The sequence below is a fragment of the Carassius auratus genome, chromosome 39, assembly GCF_003368295.1.
Source record: "Carassius auratus strain Wakin chromosome 39, ASM336829v1, whole genome shotgun sequence".
NCBI classification, from domain to species: Eukaryota; Metazoa; Chordata; class Actinopteri; order Cypriniformes; family Cyprinidae; genus Carassius; species Carassius auratus.
In genome coordinates this window covers 7,910,439-7,933,551 of record NC_039281.1, presented here as the reverse complement: position 1 = coordinate 7,933,551, position 23,113 = coordinate 7,910,439, and the positions used below count along the sequence as shown (strand labels likewise).

At 37.4% G+C, this 23,113-nt stretch overlaps 1 protein-coding gene across 3 annotated transcripts in view; it reads left to right on the top strand.

Annotated features, from left to right (window-relative positions):
- Positions 1 to 2,076: 2,076 nt before the first annotated feature.
- LOC113057849 (mediator of RNA polymerase II transcription subunit 12) overlaps positions 2,077 to 23,113 on the top strand; it is a 34,810-nt gene continuing 13,773 nt past the window's right edge. For 2 of the 3 annotated variants that reach the window (XM_026225395.1, XM_026225392.1), the window contains exons 1-27: positions 2,078 to 2,313; positions 3,228 to 3,332; positions 4,455 to 4,646; positions 5,711 to 5,870; positions 5,988 to 6,163; positions 7,409 to 7,519; positions 8,660 to 8,932; positions 9,013 to 9,159; positions 9,237 to 9,336; positions 9,414 to 9,550; positions 10,509 to 10,640; positions 10,736 to 10,862; positions 11,803 to 12,032; positions 12,120 to 12,179; positions 12,259 to 12,432; positions 13,654 to 13,798; positions 13,947 to 14,065; positions 14,996 to 15,139; positions 15,596 to 15,759; positions 16,636 to 16,767; positions 16,856 to 17,083; positions 18,400 to 18,544; positions 19,511 to 19,631; positions 20,875 to 20,985; positions 21,092 to 21,205; positions 21,828 to 21,991; positions 22,228 to 22,407. In XM_026225395.1, the coding sequence (XP_026081180.1) occupies positions 2,215 to 2,313; positions 3,228 to 3,332; positions 4,455 to 4,646; positions 5,711 to 5,870; positions 5,988 to 6,163; positions 7,409 to 7,519; positions 8,660 to 8,932; positions 9,013 to 9,159; positions 9,237 to 9,336; positions 9,414 to 9,550; positions 10,509 to 10,640; positions 10,736 to 10,862; positions 11,803 to 12,032; positions 12,120 to 12,179; positions 12,259 to 12,432; positions 13,654 to 13,798; positions 13,947 to 14,065; positions 14,996 to 15,139; positions 15,596 to 15,759; positions 16,636 to 16,767; positions 16,856 to 17,083; positions 18,400 to 18,544; positions 19,511 to 19,631; positions 20,875 to 20,985; positions 21,092 to 21,205; positions 21,828 to 21,991; positions 22,228 to 22,407 (3,990 nt within the window). In that variant the 5' untranslated portion in view covers positions 2,078 to 2,214. Of the gene's footprint in view, positions 2,314 to 3,227; positions 3,333 to 4,454; positions 4,647 to 5,710; positions 5,871 to 5,987; positions 6,164 to 7,408; positions 7,520 to 8,659; positions 8,933 to 9,012; positions 9,160 to 9,236; positions 9,337 to 9,413; positions 9,551 to 10,508; positions 10,641 to 10,735; positions 10,863 to 11,802; positions 12,033 to 12,119; positions 12,180 to 12,258; positions 12,433 to 13,653; positions 13,799 to 13,946; positions 14,066 to 14,995; positions 15,140 to 15,595; positions 15,760 to 16,635; positions 16,768 to 16,855; positions 17,084 to 18,399; positions 18,545 to 19,510; positions 19,632 to 20,874; positions 20,986 to 21,091; positions 21,206 to 21,827; positions 21,992 to 22,227; positions 22,408 to 23,113 lie in introns of all 3 variants that reach the window. The other variant, XM_026225394.1, reaches the window with a different exon arrangement.

Genomic DNA, 23,113 nt, shown 5'->3' with positions numbered 1-23,113 from the left:
ATGATTGTTATAAAAAATGCTTTATTGAATAAAGATTATATTTATACATTTAACCAGGGGTGGTTCTAGGGTGAGTGGAGATCCGGCGCTTAGCCCAGAAAAATCCATGTATGTGACTTTTTATTTTAAGAAATCATAAAGATTTACCTTGTTTAAAATATACAAAAACAATAAAAACAAAAACAAATTTAAAACATTTTATTTAAAGTATTGAGGAAAATACATTTGCTTTTTGCAAACAAAAATTAAGAATTGCAAAACAAATGAAACAGCGCGAAAGCAATGATTTTGCAATACATAATTTCCATGGTCATATCTATTAATTTATTTGCAACACTGCTTTTATTTTGCGTGTCAGTCTAATTTGAGCTTGCAATTTGTCTCTCTTTGTGGCACTGTTTTGACGTGGGGGCGGAGTCAATGGACGGGGGCGTGTACAACATGCCTCCATGGAAGTGACGTCATCGGCCCGAGACGCAGCTCACTGATCCAGGTCCTGTCATGATGAGCAGAGACTTTCGAGTGGATCGTTTATTTTTATTCAGTGGCATTAAAACATTCATGTTTTCGTTTTATTTACTTTATTAACAAATGTATGTGCGTTAGCAGCGTTTGCTCAAGTTAAAGAAGTTGTTAACATGAACATCTGCTGTTTATTTCTCTCGATGTGCGCACTTTAATAGCATTATGTGTATTGGGATCTCAAATCGAGTCAGGTCGGGAGTTCGTAGCGGGTTCGCGAATCATTTGAGTCAGTTCGGGAGTTCGGAGCGCGATCGCGAATCATTTGAATCAGTTCGGGAGTTCGGAGCGGGATCGCGAATCATTTGAGTCAATTTGGGGATCGCGAATCATTTGAATAAGTTCGGGAGTTTGTAGCGGGATCGTGAATCATTTGAGTCAGTTTGGGGATCGCAAATCATTTGAAGCAGTTCGGGAGTTCGTAGCGGGATCGCGAATCATTTGAGTCATCTGACTCTAGTTTGGGAGTTGGAGCGGGATCGCGAATCATTTGTGTCAGTTCGGGAGTTGGGATCGCGAATCATTTGAGTCAGTATGGGGATCGCAAATCATTTGAAGCAGTTCGGAAGTTCGTAGCGGGATCGCGAATCATTTGAGTCATCTGACTCTAGTTTAGGAGTTGGAGCGGGATCGCGAATCATTTGAGTCATCTGACTCTAGTTTGGAAGTTGGAGCGGGATCGCGAATCATTTGAGTCATTTCGGGAGTTCGTAGCGGTTTTGCGAATCATTTGAGTCAAATTCAAGATATGGACCCTTTGTGCCAAAAGGTTTCTTTCTTGTCATTATAGAACCTTTTTAGCATAAAAGGTTCTTTGGAGTTGAGTAAAGAACCCTATGGTTCTATATAGAACCCCAATGATCCCTTTCTTCTAACAGTTTGTTGTCAGATTTAACTGTTTTGTGTTTGTGTGTGTCTAGTTCAGGTAAACCATAGTATTTTATTTATTAAATTTTCTGACCTTGTGGAAACCGTTTATAAATCATATTAAGTCATGTTTTTTTTAATGTAAAAATACAAACAATCAGTCAATACATTAAGGGGATAGAATATACAGTTTGCACAGTAAAAATCATTGTTTATTAAAAGTCACCATAAAACATGGAAACCCAGTGTGTGTGTGTGTGTGTGTGTGTGTGTGTGTGTGTTAATATCTTTTGTCAATTTTCATGTCATTTCAAATTATGCATTATTTTTAGAATGTCAAATTATTAATCGTGAATAATCACATCCAAAGTTTTAGTTTACATGATATAGGTGTGTTTACTATGTATATGTTTTATGTATGTACATGCATGCATGTATATATTTCGTTTTTTTTTTTTTTTTTGTTGACAAACGTTATATGAACATTATTTACTAATAGTAAATTACTATGAATAATTATTGATGAGTCCCATAGCACTCACTTAGGACTTGTCTTCCTAAATATTAAACACGAAAAGCATTTTTAATTGGCCTAATTTGATAATTCGTCAAAAACACAAGACAAAACAAATTAACCACAACGACGCTGTGAGAAAGTAAGACCCATCAAAGGATCTCCATTTGTTGTACTGGAGGGACTTTTATGTTGTCTCGTGTTTACCCATCATTCTCGCCGGAGCGGAAGCAGCGGTGAAGCGGCGGAGCTCTAGCCGCAGAAGGAGCGCTCAGAGTCGGCCACACACCGGCTGACATGCCGCGGGGATTATGGCTGCCTTCGGCGTTCTGAGCTACGAACACAGGCCTCTCAAACGGCCCAGACTCGGTCCTCCGGATGTTTATCCACAGGACCCGAAGCAAAAAGAGGTTAGACGACTTTATAATTTCCTCTGTAACGACATTTAATATTTAAATAGCGATTTAAAGCGTGTTTTGAGACAAGGCCCTGCTTTCAGCTAACGGCCAATAACAATGAAACCAACGGCTCGCTTAGATTACCATAAAAAAACATCATTTAAGTCTCAAATGATTTCGGTCTTCATCTTTGGTTGCTGTTACAGATGGTTAGAGAAATAAAAAAAGGTAATTTCATTAGTTTAACTCCACTTTAAAATCTATTTATCGAGCTTTTTATTTAAAGCTGCTTTCTTCCAGTGTCATTAAAGAGGCCCTCATTAAATCTCCAAACGTTAATATCATTACTTTATGTATTGCAAGAAAGCAATAAAGCAGTTAAATGCAAAAAATAACGTTATTTGAGATGTAAACACTGCTAATAGCCTGTTTACTGCTGTGTTTGTTGACAACTTCTATTGAATCTATGTTTATCATGGATGCGTTTTAAAACCTAACAATCTGTCTATCTAGGCATCATCTGGGTTTCTTTAGCTTTTTTTTACATTGATGATGATCTATGCATGCCAAAAATAAAGGTTCATATGATGCCTACAATGCCTGTCAAGCTAGATACAGTCTCAGTTGTCAGCCAATGAAAGAAAAACAAAAAAAAAATGCATATTAAAGTAGATCTGAATATCTCTTTCATTATGTGGAGTGCATCATAATTTTATAATTTTGTCTTGTTATTTATTCGCATGTGACGTCTTATAATTGAATCTGCAGGTTTTATTCTGGCTGATTGCAAGTATTTGTCTTCTTGATGCATTTTGGAAAACTTGTTAAAGTGATTGTCGTTTCTCTGGTTTTGAAATGAAATGAAAACGAGATATGCATGCATGCATGAGTTATTTAGTAACCGAAACTATGTCTCTCTTGGCTAGGATGAGTTGACAGCATTGAACGTTAAGCAAGGATTTAACAACCAGCCGGCTGTTTCAGGCGATGAGCATGGCAGTGCTAAAAATGTTAATTTCAACCCATCAAAGGTAAGATGATCAGTTTGTTTGCATGCATGTGTTTTATCAGTCAAATCCTCACTCTTTACAGATTGTCGGAAACACAGAACTTTGTCTGTTTTTGTCGGATATCTGTGGACGAATGGACGCTTGTCTCCAAAACTGAAAAGTGTTTATATATCACCCTCAGATAAAAAAAAAACTTCCATAGTATCCCACATCATCAAGTCAACAAATGCCAAAGAGAACAAGAGCAATGGATCAAAACTAAAATTGCATGCAATTGACATTACTGTGGGTAAAATCATTTACATACACAGCTGTGGGAATTTTTTCAGAGACCACTTGAAAGTTCTCAGTTTCTCTGGAATTATAATTATGTGTTTGAGAAACACATTCTTTGTTTTATTTCTGTTGACGACTAAAGACATTATAAATAAAAATGTTTGTCATTTAGAGCATGAAATAACAAAAAGATACCATGTTTATGTAAATTTTTAGACAACACTATACTCATGTTTTTACTTCAGAAGAGTTAAGAAATCATTATGTACTGGAATAACCGTTTTTCAATCGAAGCAAATGAAAAAAAATTTATTTTGACCAATTATAATTTTCTGAAAAAGTTAAAACACAAACAGCGTCCTGTTAAAAACCAACAACCAACCTTGAAATTGAGACATTCTCTTACATATTTGCTTGTGAAGACAAATAACCACAATAAGATTAGACAACAATGGAAAAGAATACAAAAATAGAATAATATCAATGACTAAGCAGTGAATGAATTAATAAAACAAGTATACAAATGGTTTAAATCGGCTGATTATTGTAAGTGATCATATGATTAAATGGAACAATAAAGTGAATAAATGTGAATGAATGGATTAGTGTATATAAAAGAAACACAAGGTCTCAATATCAAATGAATATCCACCGTGCTGAATTAACTTCTCTTCTAATAAATTAATTACTCTTCAAACACTTGAAGGCAAAATCAACCATGTATCCACTTTTGTTGTTTTTAAATTGCTCTTTTATTCCGTTTCAACTTGTTACTCACCATGAGAATAGCCAAGGAAGCTGGCATGGCGTTAAAACATTAACCACCCAAACCTCATTTTGTTTACTCTGTTACCTTCTGCTTTTCAGATCAGCTCAAACTTCAGCAGCATCATTGCGGAGAAGTTACGCTGCAACACTTTTCCAGACACTGGCAAGAGAAAGCCGCAGGTCAATCAGAAGGACAACTTCTGGCTCGTCACAGCGCGCTCGCAGAGCTCCATTAATAACTGGTTCACAGACTTAGCCGGCACCAAACCCTTGACTCAGCTCGCTAAAAAGGTTTGCTTTTGCAATGCTGCGGTTTAGAAACTCTGAACAGAGAGCTTGTGTAGATCCAGTACATAACACAAGCCTTTACTGACAGTCAAATGGTTTGTAATTTTAAAAGGTTAGTTCACTTCCAGAATAAAAGCATGAGATGTTTGTCTTTCTGTCCTCAGTCGCAAAGATATTAAGGTTTTTGAGGAAAACATTCCATTTTTTTTCTCCATATAATGGATTTCAATGGAAACCAATGGGAGGAAGGTCCAAAATGCAGCTTCAAAAGGGCTCTACACGATCCCAGCCGAGGAATAAGACTCTTATCTAACAAAACCTAACATCCCCTTGGAATTATCTGCATTCAGAGAAGTTTTGAGACCGTGAGTTTTTGACTGTGTAAATGGATCTTTTTGGAATTTAAATAAAAAGTCCCGAAATGTACGCAACATTATCTCATGATGTAAATATCTTTTCATATGTGAATAACAAAATTTTGACAAAAAATGTCAGAAAGAACTTTATAAATTCAAGAGGACCGTTTATATACTTTTTAACCACAAATGCACATCGTGCACTAGATTGGCTTCATGCATTACGTAATCATGCTGGAAAGGTCACAGAAGTACAAGATCCAGTGTTTACAAAGTGAATGTGCAAAGAAAGTCAAATGACCTTTATAAAAAAAATGATGTTGGATGATTTTGACGTGATTATGTGATGTGGAGCTAGTGCAAGATGTGCATTTGTCGTTTAAAAAGTGTATGTATATATATATATTTTTTTTTATAGAAACAAGCAATGGTTTTGTTAAATAAGTGTTATTCCTTGGCTGGGATCGTGTAGAGCACATTTGAAGCTTCACTGAAACTGGACCTTCAACCCATTGGTCCCCATTGAAGTCCATTATATGGAGAAAAATCCTGGAATGTTTAACTCCAAAACCTTAATATCTTTGCGACTGAAGACCGAGAGACATGAATATCCCCGATGTCATGGGATTGAGTAAATGTTTAGGATTTTTTCCGGAAGTGAACTAATTCTTTAGCTTTTGCTTTAGTCTCATTGCTGTATGTGTGCACTAGGTTCCCATCTTCAGCAAGAAAGAGGAAGTGTTTGGCTATCTTGCCAAGTACTGTGTGCCGGTGATGCGATCCGCTTGGATGATTAAAATGACGTGTGCGTATCACGCTGCTATAACTGAAACCAAGGTGAAGAAGAGGCACGTCATTGACCCCTGCATAGGTTAGTGTGGTTATTATGCATCGCTCTATATATCGAGCATGCAACACTGTCCTTGTTTAATCTGGGAATGAAGATCAAATGTCCCAATGCCTCACTGGCTTTATCTGGCTTCTGCAGAATGGACTCAGATCATAACGAAGTACCTGTGGGAGCAGCTGCAGAAGGTGGCAGAGTTTTACAGACAGTGTCCCAGCCAGGGCTGTGGGTCGCCTCTTCCTGCTCCTCCTGCTGAGGTGGAGACCGCCATGAAACAGTGGGAGTACAACGAGAAGCTGGCCATGTTCATGTTTCAGGTGCGTGCTGTGCTGCTCTCAGTTTGCAAGGGAATGCAACTAGAAACGTGGAATTATGTCCCACAAAGATGACGTTTTTAAAGGGATAGTTCACCCAAAAATTAACATTTTCATTGCAAACCCATAACTTGGTTTAATTTTGGAACACAAATGAAGATATTATTTTTATGCATTCATTAAAAGTCACCTTTCCTTTTATATATACACCACCATGTAAAGGTTTGGGAGTTGGTAGGATTTCAGTTTTTTTTTTTTTTTTTAGCTCACCGAGGCTGCATTTATTTGATAAAACATACAGAAGTATTGTGAAATATTATTATAATTTAAAATAACCGTTTAATATTGTAGTATATTTTAGAATGCAATTTATTTCTGTGATTCAAAGCTGAATTTTCAGCATCACTACTCCAGTCTTCGGTGTCATATGATCTTCAGAAATCATTCTGATATCACGATTAACTGTTCAAAATACATTTATTTATGGAAACTGTGATACTTTTTTTCTGGATTCTTTGAAAAGACAGTTTAAATGAACAGCATTTATTTGAAACACAAATCTTTTATAACATTTTAAATGTCTTCACTGTTGCTTTTGATCAATTTAATGCATCCTTGCCAGATGAAATGATTTCTTAAAAAATTAAAATAAAAAAAGACACATTTTATTTTATATATTAGTGCTGGAACGATCCCAAATTTAAATGATCACCTTTCACAATGCATTAAAGAGCATCACATTTGTGTCCCTGGAGCACAAAAGCAGTCTTAAGTCTCAGGGGTATATTTGTGGCAATAGCCAAAAATACATTGTATGGGTCAAAATAGATTTTTCTTTTATGCCAAAAATAATTTGGATATTAAGAGCATTTTCCATGGATACATTTAGTAAATTTCCGTAAGCATTAACCCATAAACACTACCGTAAATATATATAAACTGAATTTTTGATTAGCGATATACATTAAGAACTTAATTTGGACAACTTTAAAGGCGATTTTCTCAATATTTCCAGATTTTCAAATAGTTGTATCTCGGCCAAATATTGTGCGATCCTAATAAACCATACATCAATGGAAAGCTTATTTACTTAGCTTTTAGGTGATATATGACACTGAATAATTGACACTGGTTTTATAGTCCAGGGTCACATATGGCATACTGTCCACTGTTGCATTTATAATTCTTGAGCAAAAGAGGAGTGTTTTTGTTGTATGAGTTGATGGGATTGTTGTTCATGTGTGACAGGACGGCATGTTAGACAGACACGAGTTCCTCACCTGGGTGCTGGAGTGTTTCGAGAAGATCAGACCTGGAGAAGACGAGCTTCTGCGCTTCCTGCTGCCGCTCCTGTTACAGGTGTGTTAACACAGCACATCTGCACATCCACTGTCCCTTTCAGCTTCCATTCATTACAAATGACAACTACATTTAGACATTTCAAAAAAATGTTTTTTGGACTGATCTTTTAGTATCAATAGTATGCAATTATATTAATATCTTGATTTTTACTAATATATATATATATATATATATATATATATATATATATATATATATATAATATATATAATATATAAAATTTAAATGTTTTTTTTTTTTTTAGTACTTAGAAATTTGAATTGGTTTTATATGTATAATAGTTTTAAATGTGTTTATTTTATCAGAGGTCAAATTATTGATTTTGTTAATTTTCTTTTTTTTTCTGGTAAAAGCAATACATGAAGAAAAAAAAATCCAAAATATAAAATATCACGGATGTGTATTTACAGTAAAATCCATTTTTTTGTAGAGCAGGGTCAAAATGGCAATTATCACCAGATTCAGAGGCAAATCACAGGAGGGTAAAAATGATTTGATACGGATGGCAGCATCATTATATTACTTTGACACAGAGATTGGTCAAAATCTGACTTCAGCAATCGTTGTTGTATTATGTGCCAGTGATGCCCATTCAAAAAGCAAATTTTTTTTATTTTTTCTCCAAAGTTTGCATGTCTGTGACTCCAGAAGTAAATTCTGGAGTAAAGCCCTTTTCTTTTATCAACTTAATTTTTTAAGGCCCTCTGTGGTTCCTTTCCAGCGATGTTGGAGTCTCTGGCTTCAGGAGTAAATTGTACACCTCTTCAGTGGACAAAAAAAAAAAGTTTCACTTTGCATTCACCTGATGTGTTTTTCTTTTAAAGAGGAATGTCTACTTTGGAGAACAGAGATGCATTTAGTTTCGCCTCTATCAAAACCTGTGCATTGGACACACTTGTGCCAAGTATGCCATAAATATTAATTTTCCAAATTTCAAAAGTAGTATGTCCACTATGTTGAATTTGATAAATTTTCAGTAGCTGAAAACTAAATGTGCTCACATTTTAACCTGGTTTTACCAAAAAAAAAGATAAAGATTTCTGCAGATTTGTCTCCCAAAATCAGCACCTAAAAGCCTGAGATGGTGGTTATCCGAAAACAGTGTGCTTATTCTGACCCAGTCTTTATTTATTTTAGTACTCGGGAGAGTTTGTGCAGTCGGCGTATTTATCGAGACGGCTGGCGTATTTCTGCACACGCCGACTAAATCTGCTGCTGAGCGATGGCAGTCTCGGACCAGGTCCAGGCGGACACCCTTCACACGGCATTTCGGCACAGCAAGGGAACGCTCTGCCCCCCACCCCGACCTCCCAGCCTGCAGGGGGCAACCCGCCCCAAACGCCCTTCACAGACTTCTACATCTGCCCCCAGCACAGACCCGTGGTGTTCGGACTCAGCTGCATGCTGCAGGTTCTGCCACAGATCTGTGCTGTGTTTCTCTGATCCCTGACATTGAGTTTCTCTTGACACTGTGTTCGTTCTGTTTGTAGAGTATCGTGTTGTGTTGTCCCAGCGCTCTGGTCTGGCACTACTCTCTAACCGACAGCCGAAATAAGACCGGCTCGCCATTAGACCTCTTGGCGATCGCGCCGTCTAATCTTCCCATGCCTGGGGGCAACAGCAGCTTTAACCAGCAGGTTCGACTTCACTGGATTCCACACTGGCTTTTCATCTAATCAGAGCAATGAATCTAAAGCAATGTGATGCTTCTCAGGTGCGTGTCAAAGTGAGGGAGATTGAAGAGCAGATCAAAGAGAGAGGACAGGCCGTGGAGTTTCGCTGGTCTTTCGATAAGTGTCAGGAGACGACCGCAGGTGGGCATGAAGGAGCTCTTCAGCATCGCTCTGGACTTATTCTGTCCTGGGTAAGACTGTATGATATGTGATTATAGGTTTCACCATCAGCCGGGTTCTGCATACGCTGGAGGTTTTGGATAACCACAGCTTTGAGAAGTCTGACTTCAGCAATTCCCTGGATTCGCTGTATAACCGCATCTTCGGCTCGGGACAGAGCAAAGACGGACACGAGGTAAAGACAACACAACAGTGTTTTTATTTTCGCTATCATGGAATTTTAGAAGATCAGACACTTTTGGAATGTTACAAAAAAATTCAAATACATCAATGGGTCCTGAAAAAGACTTGCAGTTTGATAATAATCAGAAATGGTTCTTGAACATCAAATCGGCATATTAAAATTATTTCTGAAGGGTCATGTGACACTGAAGACTGGAGTAATGATGATGAAAATAAAGCTGTGCATCACAGGAATAAATTACAGTTTAACGTATGACCACAAAACCAGTCATAAGGGTCAATTTTTCTAAATTTAGATTTGTACATCATCTGAAAGCTGTATGAATCATCTTTCCATTGATGTATGGTTTGTTAGGATCTGACAATATTTGGCCGAGATACAACTATTTAAAAAAAACTGGAATCTGAAGCTGCAAAAAAAATCTAAATATTGAGAAAATCACCTTTTAAAGTTGTCCAAATTAATTCTCAGCAATGCATATTACTAATCAAAAATTAAGTTTTGATATATTTACGGTAGGAAATTTACAAAATATCTTCATGGAACATGATCTTTACTTAATATCGTAATGATTTTTGACATAAAAGAAAAATTGATCATTTTTTTATTTCAATACAATGTTTTTTTTTTTTTGGCTATTGCTACAAATATACCCCAGCGACTTAAATTAGGTCACATTATATTAAATTAGAAAAGTTGTTTTAAATTATTTCAATTCACAGTTATAATGTTTTTACTGTAATTTACATGCAGCCTTAGTGAGCACAAAAGACTTCAGAAACTAAAAAACTAAAAAAAAAAAAAAAGACTTTTGAACAATAGTGGGCCAATAATGGACCGTTATTAACTGCAATCAGATGTATACATGTTTAATAACTATGTAATACTGATTATATAACTCTCAGATGTTTTGGCTTGATCTGATGTTTGATGTGTAATGTCTCTGTAGATGAGTCCAGATGACGATGCGGTGGTGACCCTGCTGTGTGAGTGGGCTGTTTCCTGTAAGAGGTCCGGGCCGCACAGAGCCATGGTGGTGGCCAAACTCCTGGAGAAGAGGCAGACGGAGATCGAGGCCGAGGTGCTGCTGGGAAACATTATTTTTCCATTATGAAAATGGTGTGGTAATGTCCAGCTGCGCAGTTTTCACAGTGATATGTTCCTGTGTGTTTTTAGCGGTGTGGAGAGTCGGAGGTCGTGGATGAGAAGGGCTCGGTGTCCTCAGGGTCTCTGTCTGCTGCCACTCTCCCCGTCTTCCAGGACGTCCTGCTGCAGTTCCTGGACACACAAGCACCTGTGCTCAGTGAGTTCATGTTTTAGCATCTGTACGGGTTTCTTTCCAGTGCCATTAACCACTTATGCTTTTAAAAAAGGTATGAACTGTCGCTCAAAAGTTGGGGATCAGAAGGATTTTTTTTTTTTTTTTTTTTTTTTAAAGAAGTTTCTTATGCTCATCAAGATTGCATTTATTTGATAAAAAAATACAGAAATATTGTGAAATATTATTGCCATTGAAAATAACGGTTTTCTATCTCAATATACTTTACAATATAATTTTATTTAATTGACGCAAAGCTGAATTTTCAGCAACCTTACTCCAGTCTTCAGTGTCACATGATCCTTCAGAAATAATACATTTTGGAAGCAGTTTTGCCGCTTCATATTTTTATTTTCTGTGATCTTTTTGTCAAGATTTTTTAATGATTAAAACGTTTAAAAGAACAGCATTTATTTAAAATAGAAGCATTTTGTAACAATACAAGTCTTTACTAAGACTTTGTATAAATTTCCCACATCCTTGCTGAATATAAGTATGAATTTCTTAAGAAAGAAATTTACAGATCCCAAACTTTTGAACAATAGTGTATATTGTTACAAAATATTTCTATTTTAAATAAATGCTGTTTTTTTCTTCAACGTTTTATTCATCAAAAAATCCTGACGAAAGTGTCACAGGTTCCCAAAACAATTTATTTGAAAAATCTTTATGAATTGGCATGTTAGAATAATTTCTGAAGACATTGTGACTGCAGTAATGATGCTGAAAATTCAGCTGCGCATCACAAAAATATATTTGATTTTAAAATATACTAAGATAGAAAACTGTTATTTAAAATTGCAATAATATTTCACAATATTACTGATTTTTCTGTATTTTTCATCAAATGTATAAAGCCTTTATGAGCAGAAGAAGCATCTTTTTAGTGCATATGAGCTAAAGCTTTGTCTCTGTGTCCGTGAAGCTGAACCCGGGAACGAGAGTGAGCGAGTGGAGTTCTCCAATCTCGTGCTCCTCTTCTGCGAGCTCATCCGTCATGACGTCTTCTCACACAACATCTACATGTGCACCCTCATCTCACGAGGCGACCTGGCCTCCGACTCCCATCTGCCCCGCCCACGCTCCCCCAGCGACGAGCCCTCCGACGAATCAGAGCGCAAAGAGCAGGACACGGGAAGCAGTGTAAAAATGGAGGCAAGAAGCTTTTTTTTTTCCCAAGAGGAAAATGATTGGGTGGATGAAGTCATACTTCACTGCTAACATTTTTTTATTTGTTTGTAGGATACTGGTATGTCCGAATCAATGGAGATCGATCACAACTCGAGTGCAAACTTTGATGAGGTTGGAGAAAGCATTTCGCTTAAACTCGTGTGACTTTTGTAATAGTGATGGTACCTGATGTTTGCTGATCCTCCACCAGATGTTTTCTCCTACGATGCACTGCGAGTCGAAGGGAAGCCCTTCCCCGGAGAAACCTGCCCCGGATCAGGAAAGCAAAAACACTGCCAAGGACAAGGGCATGGACCCGGCCTTCCCGCTGGTTTATGAGCAGCCCCGTCACATACAGTACGCCACACACTTCCCCATTCCTCAGGTGAGCTTGTGGGGTTTTACATAAGTTAATAAGATCACACTTTAGATTCTCACAATGAACCGAGACTCCTAATTTGCTGCTTAGTAATAGTTACTGTAGTAAGCTAGCATTAAAGGATCTAGAATACAGAATAAGGCATATGCGCTTTATAAGTATACTGTAAAAAATGACTGTGATTTTTAATGTTAAAAAAACTGTGAAAATGCTACAGTAAAAACGGGAAAAAAACGTAAACTGACGTTCCCAGAATTCTATGCAATGCATTTCAAATTTAGTTTGAATTTGAATTTTCTTTGAAATAACTGTTTCTTCTTCTTTTCTTATCTGTTATGTTTATTGGGGTTGTGTGTTACATATAATGTCGTTAAATTAATGTTTATTGCGTATTTCAGTTTAATCAGTCTCACCTTGATGGTGTTAAGTGCTTGTGTGAATAACACTGCATGTTATTATTTAAAAGCTGCTTGTGATGGGCTTTCTTTCATCACCACCTGCTTTTGGTGGATAGCAGTGTATTACAAAGGTATAAGGCAGATTTGAGTACTTCAATAAGTTAGTGTATATAAAAATTATATCAGTTAAGGAAATTACGGTATTTAACTGTAAATTTAAGATAAAACCACAAAATCTGTCGTTTTTTAACTGTAATTTTTACAGTTGTTTTTTTTATATAGTGTACAGCCAAATATGCTTGTAGTATGCATGCTAATAAGCAACGACTTAATAGTGAGCATTGGTATATAAACTTAAGTGTTGCCGTATATGATATAAAAATGGTCTCTTTCTTCAAAATAGTAAAGATTGTCATTTTCTCCTTTTGTTATTTTAAATACTTATTTAAAAACTGACAAGTCATGTGAAGAACATGCATGAAATAAGTACAAAGCTTCATTCGTCAAAAATGTATCAAGGTTTGCACAAACACAATTGTTTGCAACATTAACAGTAATAATAATATTGTTTCTTAAGCACAGAATCAACATATTATAGTTATTTCTGAATGATCTTTGGATTCAAATGCTAAAAAAATACACATTTTAAATTAAAATGGTTGTTTTAAATTGGAATACTATTTGGCAATAAAACTGATTTTACTGCATTTCTGATTAAATGCATGTAGGCTTGTTGAGTTTTTAAAACTTTTAAATAAACGTACCGCTCCCAGAGTCTTGAACGGTGGTTTATATGACTGAAATCGTGACTAAACGTGTTTTTGTTCAGGAGGAGAGCGCAAGTCACGAGTGTAACCAGCGTCTGGTGGTTCTCTATGGGGTTGGCAAACAGCGAGATGAAGCTCGCCACGCCATCAAGAAGATCACCAAAGACATCCTGAAGGTCCTCAACCGCAAGAGTACAGCAGAGACCGGTGCGACAATTTCCACAACTCCATCTGAAAAATGAACTGCAATGATTATTAAAGGAGTAGTACACTCAAAGAAGCCATTTATTCATCCTGTCATTGAATATTCATAGCTCTAGACCCATTGACTCTGTCTTTTGTTTTCTTTCGTCAGGAGGTGAGGAAGGTCAGAAGAGGAAGAGGAGTAAACCCGAGGCCTTTCCCACCGCTGAAGACATTTTCTCTAAATTTCAGCACCTTTCACACTTTGACCAGCATCAGGTCACTTCTCAGGTCAGCCTGACTTTTATCAATGAACTGCAGTGACCTGCTTTATTTGTTGTTGTTGAGTTAAACCATAATATACTTTTCACCATTTTGCAAACAGTGCGCGTGATGTAATTTTTTCGATTACGTTTCCACGAATCTTACTCTATACATAAAGTTGCTTAAATCACTAATTAATAGTGAGTAATTTATTAACATTAATCAAGGGAAATAAATATAAAATAAAATCATGGCAGTTGTTCTTGACAGCTAATGAAATAAATATAATATCATCGAGTGAAAGCTTTGTAACGTGCTACATTGCCTTTTTAAGTTTTCATCGTTAAAGTTGTATTTTTAAAATAGGTACGATTATTGATGATGGAGTCATTGTTCTTTTCAGGTTAAAAGCAGTGCTCTCTCTTTAAACCTAACGCAGGTCTGACACACATCCAACTCTTTAAAGTCATTTAGGACTTTTAACTCATTTAAGACTGTGTTTTTAAGGTCAACCCTCAAAAACAGATGCTTTGTTGGAGTTTTGTGTGTTTTTGTCCATGAAAGAGAACTGAATGCGCAACTTGCGAACTGTATGAAGCGGTTTTCCATTTCTTAACACAAGCTAAATCTGTTTCGGGAAAAGATTTGGCCTCACGATGGAAATCCCAATCTCATGGATTCCTACTGAAATAACTGGACTCGGATTTGGCAAATTATGGATGTGATTACACCTCATCAGTCAAGAAACTGTGCCCATCATTGCATGGTTTTCTGCAAAATAAGTCTGCCCAATTCCTGCAGACTGGCTCTGAATTTCCAGCATCCAGACTGTAAATCTGGGCAAACTTTGTGCAGCGTATCCAAACCTACTGATTTAAATTCTCTGTAAATCCTGACCGTCTCCAAATCTCACCAGCGTTCAGCTGTGATTCAGATGGTGTGTTTGGGTTCTCACAGGTGTCCAGGAATGTTATGGAACAGATCGCCAGCTTTGCCTTAGGGATGTCCTACCACCTCCCACTGGTCCAACACATCCAGTTCATCTTCGACCTCATGGAGTATTCGCTCAATATAAGTGGCCTCATTGACTTCGCTATACAGGTATGACAGCTGATCCCAAAATATATATAAAAGAATATAAAAGAAGTCACGTTTCATTACGTACCTCAGTTTTGAGGACACTGTTCCATATGATTTTGGATTTCGATACCTAAATATTCATTATATGGCGTTAAGAGTAAAAGACTATGCCATTGAAACATTTCTGAAGACGGTCAGTTCCTTATAAATCTCAACATATTTTTCTTTTATTACAAAAAGTGAGCTTGAATCGTGTTTTCTCCTCTTTGCAGACTTCATAAGCATTACACACAAATTACATTTTGGGAAATGATTGCAATGTGGTTTGTGTGCAGTTCTGGAATAGAGATCGGCCAAAATTAAACTACAAACCGGTTCCAATTTATAGATGTTCTCCCTCGCTTCGTAAATGCTTGTAAAAAAGCATTATTAGGTTGTGCATCAGTGATTAGCTTGAGCGTGTGTTGTGTCATGTAGCTGCTGAATGAGTTGAGTTTGGTGGAAGCAGAACTCCTTCTGAAGTCCTCCAACCTGGCGGGAAGTTACACTACAGGTCTCTGTCTGTGTATCGTGGCCGTTCTGCGGAGATACCACTCCTGCCTCATCCTCAACCCTGACCAGAACGCACAGGTCTTCGATGGGTACGTCATATTCATGTCTGCCACTTGATAGGACAATGAAATCACAGCTTTTGGCATGATGTCAAAGGGAAAGTTCATCCGAAAATTACAATTGGCTGTTCATTTTCTCACTCTGAGGTCATCCAAGATGTAGGTGACTTTTTGTTTTTGTTTTTCTTCAGTAGAACAATAAAAAAAAGATTTTTGGCTGAAATTGTGGTCCTTGGTGATGCATAAAATACAATTCAAGGGCTGCCCGTTTTTAAAAATAAAAAAACATCAAAGAGCACCGAAGTAATCCCTGTGGCGCCTGGCGATATATTGAGGTCTTATGAAGAGAAACGATCAATTTGTGCAAGAAACTGAACATTATTTACAACATTATTACCTGAAATCCAGAGCTTTGGACAAACAATCTGAATGATGTATGGTTCACAAACGAATCTTTCTTTTGAACCGGTTCATTTTTGTGAATTTCTTGAACCATTGCATGATTATCTAAACTAACTTCATTGAAACGAACTGTCCGAAAGAACCAGTTCACAGAAAATAATAATTCCCCTGTTTTCTGAAGGTCTGGGTTACAGGTTATAATGTTGTAAATAATGTTCAGTTTCTTGCACAGACTGATAGTTTTGCTTCATAAGACCTCAATATATCGCCAGGAGCCACAAGTGTTAATTTTGTTTTCCTTGATATGCTTTTTAATTTTCAAAAATGGGACTTGCATTTTATGAATCACCAAGGACCACAGTTTCTGCTAAAAATCTTCTTTACTGTCCTACTGAGGGGGAAAAAGTCACCTACATCTTGGATGACCTATGAGGATGAGTAAATTAACAGCACATTTTGAACTATTTTTGGACGGTGATGAATATATAGTATCATTCTCTGCAGGCTGAGGATTGTAGTCAAGTCTGGCGTGAACCCATCAGATTGTTCCTCAACCGAACGCTGTATCCTGGCCTATTTCTACGACCTCTATACCTCCTGCAGTCACCTGAAGAGCAAGTTTGGAGAGATTTTCAGGTAAGAGCAACAAATCCGTTCTTCTTTTTAAGCGTTTGCCCATATTCCTGGTCTCTAATGGTGTCTGGATTTGTGTGAATTCCCACAGTGAGTTCTGCTCGAAGGTGAAGAACTCCATCTACTATAACATCGACCCATCAGACTCCAACATGTTGTGGGATCAGATGTTCATGATCGACGCTATCGCTAATCCTACCGCGCACAACCTCAACCACTCCATGGTGGGAAAGATCCTCAATGACAGCCCAGCTAACCGATACAGCTTCGTGTGTAACGTGCTAATGGATGTGTGCGTGGACCACCGTGATCCCGAGAGGTGAGCATCTAATTCTGTCGATTTATGTTTTGATCAGGTACATTATAAAAGATTAAAAACATCTAATGGTTGAAATAAGATTTAAGTATTAGACGAAAATTAGAAATGTTGTACTTAAATTAAAACTAAGCCCCAGTATACAATTAAATTAGTTTATTTGTAATGTGCTTTTCACAATAAAAATCGTCGCAAAGCAACTGTTCGGAAAATTAAGTGTCTACAATATATTTAGTAGTAAAATGGTAATTAAAAATTGACGAATGCACATTAAAAAAGTTATAAACTTAAAATAGGCTACTAAAATAATAATATACCTACACAAAATAACAAAAAATAAAATATAATTCGGAATATGAATAAAAGTATAAGTAAAATTATTACATTTAATTTGTATATGAATATTTAATATAAATAACTACTTTTTTTATAAAAAAAATCAATGTAAGAAAACCTACAGTTAAAAATGATCAGTTAATCGTAATAATCAAACTATGAAATATTCCAGTTAATTAGCCTAAAGGCAGTTTACTGTAGCAGTAAACAATTAAAGATAATTTTATTTTTACCATTTTATTATCAAAGTTTAAATTGTAGAATAGATTAACATCCGTCTTTAACACTTCAAGACAAAAAGTATGTACCGTATTTTCCGGACTATAAGTCGCACTTCTTTTCATAGTTTGGCTGGTCCTGCAACTTATAGTCAGGTGCAACTTATTTATCAAAATTAATTTGACATGAACCGAGAGAAATGAACCACTAGAAAACATTACCGTCTCCAGCCACCAGAGGGCGCTCTATGCTGCTCAGTGCTCCTGTAGTCTACACTGAAGACATAAAGCGACATTGAGACGGTAATGCTTTCTCTTGGTGCTTGGTTCTAAATAAATGCGACTTATAGTCCAGTGCGACTTCTATATGTTTTTTTTTCCTCATGACGTATTTTTGGACTGATGCGACTTATACTCAGGTGTGACTTATAGTCCAAAAAATACGGTAATTAGTCTTTAGTTAAACCTCATGGCTAAATAAAAAGATAATCGTTCAAGATGTTTCAGCTCGTGAGAATCACTCGTTTCGCGCATGAAAACGCTCTAAACGTTCAATCCGCGCCGCGTCATTCACGCGAATCGCGTTGTTGGTTGTCTATTTGCGTCTTTGAATTGACTTAACATGGTAATCACTCGCTTAATGCTCCTGGTGTGAACGCACCATGAGTTTCCATAAACATCTTCGGTAATGGCAGAACAGCTGCATGGCATCTGTAGCTGTGCCTTCTTCCCTGGGCTGAGGAACTGTTGTGTGGTTTGTTTCAGGGTGAATGATATCGGGATCCTGTGTGCCGAGCTGACGGCGTACTGTCGCTCTCTCAGCGCCGAGTGGTTGGGAGTGCTCAAGGCGCTCTGCTGCTCCTCCAACAACGGCAACTGTGGCTTCAACGATCTGCTCTGCAACGTTGACGTGAGTCCGCTCTCATCTGTTGCATTGACTGCTTACATGTTGTAGCCATTTGATCTCATTTGGTGTTTTAAGCATACTTGTGCAGACGTCCAAAACATGTTTAGATTATCAAGGTTGACGTAGAATGACTAGAAGAGTTACTCTTCAGCTAGAAGTCGATGGATGAGTGTTGAAATGTGTAGATGATTTAACCCTCAGGCCATCCAAGATGTTGGTGACCTTTGTTTTCATCAGTAGAATAGTAAAGAAGATTTTTAGTTGAAACGGTGAACCCTTGTGATTCATGAAATGCAATTCAGTGACTGCTTGTTTTTGAGAAAAATAAGCATAAAAAGCTAATTTAACACTTGTGGCTCCTGATGAAATATTGAAGTCTTATGAAGCGAAATGATGAGTCTGTGCAAGAAACTGAACATTATTTTCAACATTATTACCTGTAATCCAGAGACTCAGACAATCTGTCCAGAGTGATGTCTGGTTCACAAAGGAATCATTCTTTTGATTTGTTCGTTTTAAATGAAAATGAAATTAACGTTTTTATAGTTTTTTATTGTTTATTTTTTCACTTTATAGGTTTTAGACATGCAAAACATCCACATCATTATTGGTTGCTTTAATAATATAATGGTGTATATGCGATGTCATTGCATAATCCCATTAACTAGTGAATTTAACCAGTTAATTGAAACGAACTGTCTGAAAGAACCAGTTCACAGAAACAAATCGTATTCCCTTATTTGTCCAAGTCTCTGGATTTTGCATAATAATGTTGTAAATAATGTTCAGTTTCTTGCACCGACTGATCTTTTCTCTTCATAAGACCTCAATATATCATCAGGAACCATGTGTGTTCATTGTGTATTCCTTGATGAGTAGCAGTACATTTTCAGTTTTTGGTGAACTGTCCCTTTAAATAGCTGTGCCAGATGTTCCTGGAGGTAATTGAATGCCTTTTCTCTTCGGCAGGTGAGTGATCTGTCTTTCCACGACTCGCTGGCGACATTCGTTGCCATCCTGATCGCTCGTCAGTGTTTGTTGCTGGAGGATCTGGTGCGCTGTGTGGCCATTCCCTCCCTTCTGAACGCAGGTACAGATCCTTCAGTGTTCCTGCCATACAGACGCTCAGTCACTGCATACCTCACTCTTGGAGTCGTTCAGTTTTTCACAGTTACCTGAGAGAGTTCAGAGTAATCAGACAGACTTCAGTACTAACTGCCAGCCTGTTTGATGTCTCCTCATTTCACACCGGGCAGCTCCATCTTTAGCTTTGTCCTGCGGCCAGAGAGCTGCTTCTGCCGCCCACAGTCTCTCTCTCTGTCTCCGATTGGCTCAAAACACAAGGAGCTATTCAGGGCAGCAATGAAAGATGGTGTTCAGAAGTGCATATTTAAAAAGAGAGCATGACATGCTGTTGGAAAACATGTTAATGTTGGGGAAAAAATACTTTTGTCATTAATCCTGCTATATTCCTCTCTATTTAAAAATAATTATTTAATAAATGCATTTTAGTAGTACATAAGGTCAATATAAAATGTGCCAGATTTAGACGGGTGAATCTGAAGTCTAGGATGATGATGTGAAGAAAAAAAAAAAAGTTGACACTTCTATATATTTGATTATAAAAGTAGTTTAAATCGATTTATTATGTCTTGTAATGCACTTTATATTTTGCATGATCTCATGAATAATTGAAACCACAGTTGTTATAAATTATAATACTTAGTTTTGTCATTCAGTTAGGAACAACATACATGACCCTGGACAACAAAACCAGTCATAAGTGTACATTTTTGAAATTGAGATCTATACCTCATCTGAAAGCTGAATAAATAAGTTTTCCATTGATGTATGGTTTGTTAGGATCGGACAATATTTGAAAAAAATAAATAAAATCTAAATATTGAGAAAATTGGTTTTTAAATGTTGTCCAAATGAATTCTTAGCAATACATATTAATAATCTAAAATTAAGTTTTGATATATCTATAATAGGAAACTTACTAAATATCTTCTTGGAACATGATCTTTATGTAATATCCTAATGATTTTTGGCGTATAAGAAAAATCTATAATTTCTTATAATTATATTTTGGCTATTGCTACAAAAATACCCCAGCGACTTCACATGTGGTTGAGCAATTTATGGCAGAATGTGTGTTTGGTTGAACCAACACCTTAAATCAAGTCTGAGGATCCTTCTGGGAACTTTACAGGATTCTTATGCCTGGGTGTTTATTTATCTGTTCGTTTGAGTCATAGGAGTCGTATTCTGAGGCCAGTGTCTTTTAATAGAAAACACTAGAAGTGACGTGTGTGTGTGTGTGTGTTCAGCCTGTAGTGAGCAGGATTCTGAATCTGGAGCCAGACTTACCTGTCGGATCCTGCTTCATCTGTTCAGAACCCCACAGCGCAACCCCTGTCCTCAAGACGGCACCAAATCAGGTTACAGCTCCCTCCAAATCAACTCAAACTCTCTTGTTCACATCACATCCCACCTGACCGACTCTAGATGAACCCATAAAGCTGAGAATAATGCTTCTGTCCACAGACAAATCCACAGTGGGCATCCGATCGTCCTGCGACAGACATCTGCTGGCTGCCTCTCAGAACAGCATCGTGGTGGGAGCCGTGTTTGCCGTGTTAAAGGCTGTTTTCATGCTCGGTGAGACTTTGAGACTTTACCTCTCTATTGTGCAGTCACGTTTTAGTCTCTCAAACAGGGAGGTTAAAGACATAGTTCACCCAAAAATGGCAATTTGCTAAAAAATGCATTCACTGTCAGGCCATCCGAGATTTAGATGTGTTTGTTTCTTCATCAGATTTGGAGAAATGAAGCATTGCATTATTTTCTCACCAATGGATGCTCTGCAGTGAATGGGTGCCGTCAGAATGTGAATCCAGACAGCTGATTAAAAACTAATATTTTAAAATTTAAAACCACATTAATCCATCAATTGTTGTCTTTTTAACAGTCATTTCCAGCTAAATACCATAATCCATAATTACAGTGAAAAAGCCGTCTCGTCTGAATCAGGAGAGAAATATGCACCGATCATGCACTGTTTAAAAAAAATTACAAAAACAAATATGTGGTTTGATTTTGATGTGAGAGGTCAACAGGGGATGGACTTTTTGATTGGAGAGGGGTTTAATATGGATGTTGTTTTGGGATTTTGGCCAAAAGCAATGGATCAAATGAGTTGGAAGATGGAGATGAGACGCAGTTTATGCTTTCAGAATTGATTGGTCCCTAAAAACGGTGACTTCTGTGTGTATTTCTCCAGGAGACGCTGAGCTGAAGGGTTCAGGCTTCTCCCACTCTGCCGGACTGGACGACATCGGAGAGGATGACATGGGCTCCAAAAAATCCGGAGGACGTAACGTCTCGATTGAAACGGCGAGCCTGGTGGTTTACGCCAAGTATGTGCTGAAGAGCATCTGCCAACAGGTGAGGGTTTAAAGAGGATCGGATTGTCCTACTTAGAGTAATTTTAGCTGTTATAATACCAGTATAGACTGAAATTGTGGAAATATTTGAACCTGGACCACAAAACCAGTCATGAGGCTAATTTCAGACTGGTTTTGAACTCCAGGGTCACATTTTTTCACATCCTAACCACTGGCTAGATAATGATGATGTGATCATGATCCAAATCTTGTGGGAATGCATTTTCTCTGGTTCAGGAGTGGGTTGGTGAGCGGTGTCTGAAGTCTCTGTCGGAGGACAGCAGTGCTCTGCAGGATCCAGTGCTGGTGAACATCCAAGCTCAGCGCTTACTGCAGCTCATCTGTTACCCGCACAGACATCTGGACAGCGAGGAGGGCGAGAATCCTCAGAGACAGCGCATCAAACGCATCCTGCAGGTCACACGCTCTCACATGACCCCATCTGAACATCTGCTCCTGACTCGACAGAGCTTTTTATAGTAGTATAGAGTCAATTTTTAGATTTTCACATTACATCGAAACCATTTAGTTAAGATGCATTTAAACATTACAGTGTTTCCCATACTGTAATCTTATCCTTCCAGTTTCATACAGAACCAAAAATATATTTACCCCCACAGTGTTTTGTGCTGTTGCTTTGGCTTTCGAAATCTAACCCAAATTTGCAAATTATCGTAGTGCATTTAGGAAAAGGCTGTAATTTAATTAAGCAGGCTTTATATTCTAATGCTTTGTGTTTCAGCATGTATGGTTCACAGTAAATGCAGAAAACTCCCTCTCTGCTTATGCTGATATATGGATATTTTTATGCATTTGGGAGCACCATGTGCACCAGGTTCACTTTTATTTTCCGTTGCATGAGTTTGAAAGTGTTGTGGACATGTTTACATTGTTTCTCAAGGTTAGTAATGAGAAGTGTTTGTATACCTGCTGTCATGGAAAATTAAGGCCTGCTTGCAGATTACCACCAAAATAAAAGCTCCAGGGCTTAGCACACACACCATGTATTGTACATACAGCTATGGAAAAGAAAAAAAATAAGAAGCCACCTGAATATTTTCAGTTTCTTTGGATTTACTAGGTATGGGTTTGAGTAAAATGTTAATATTTTTATATTCTAAGA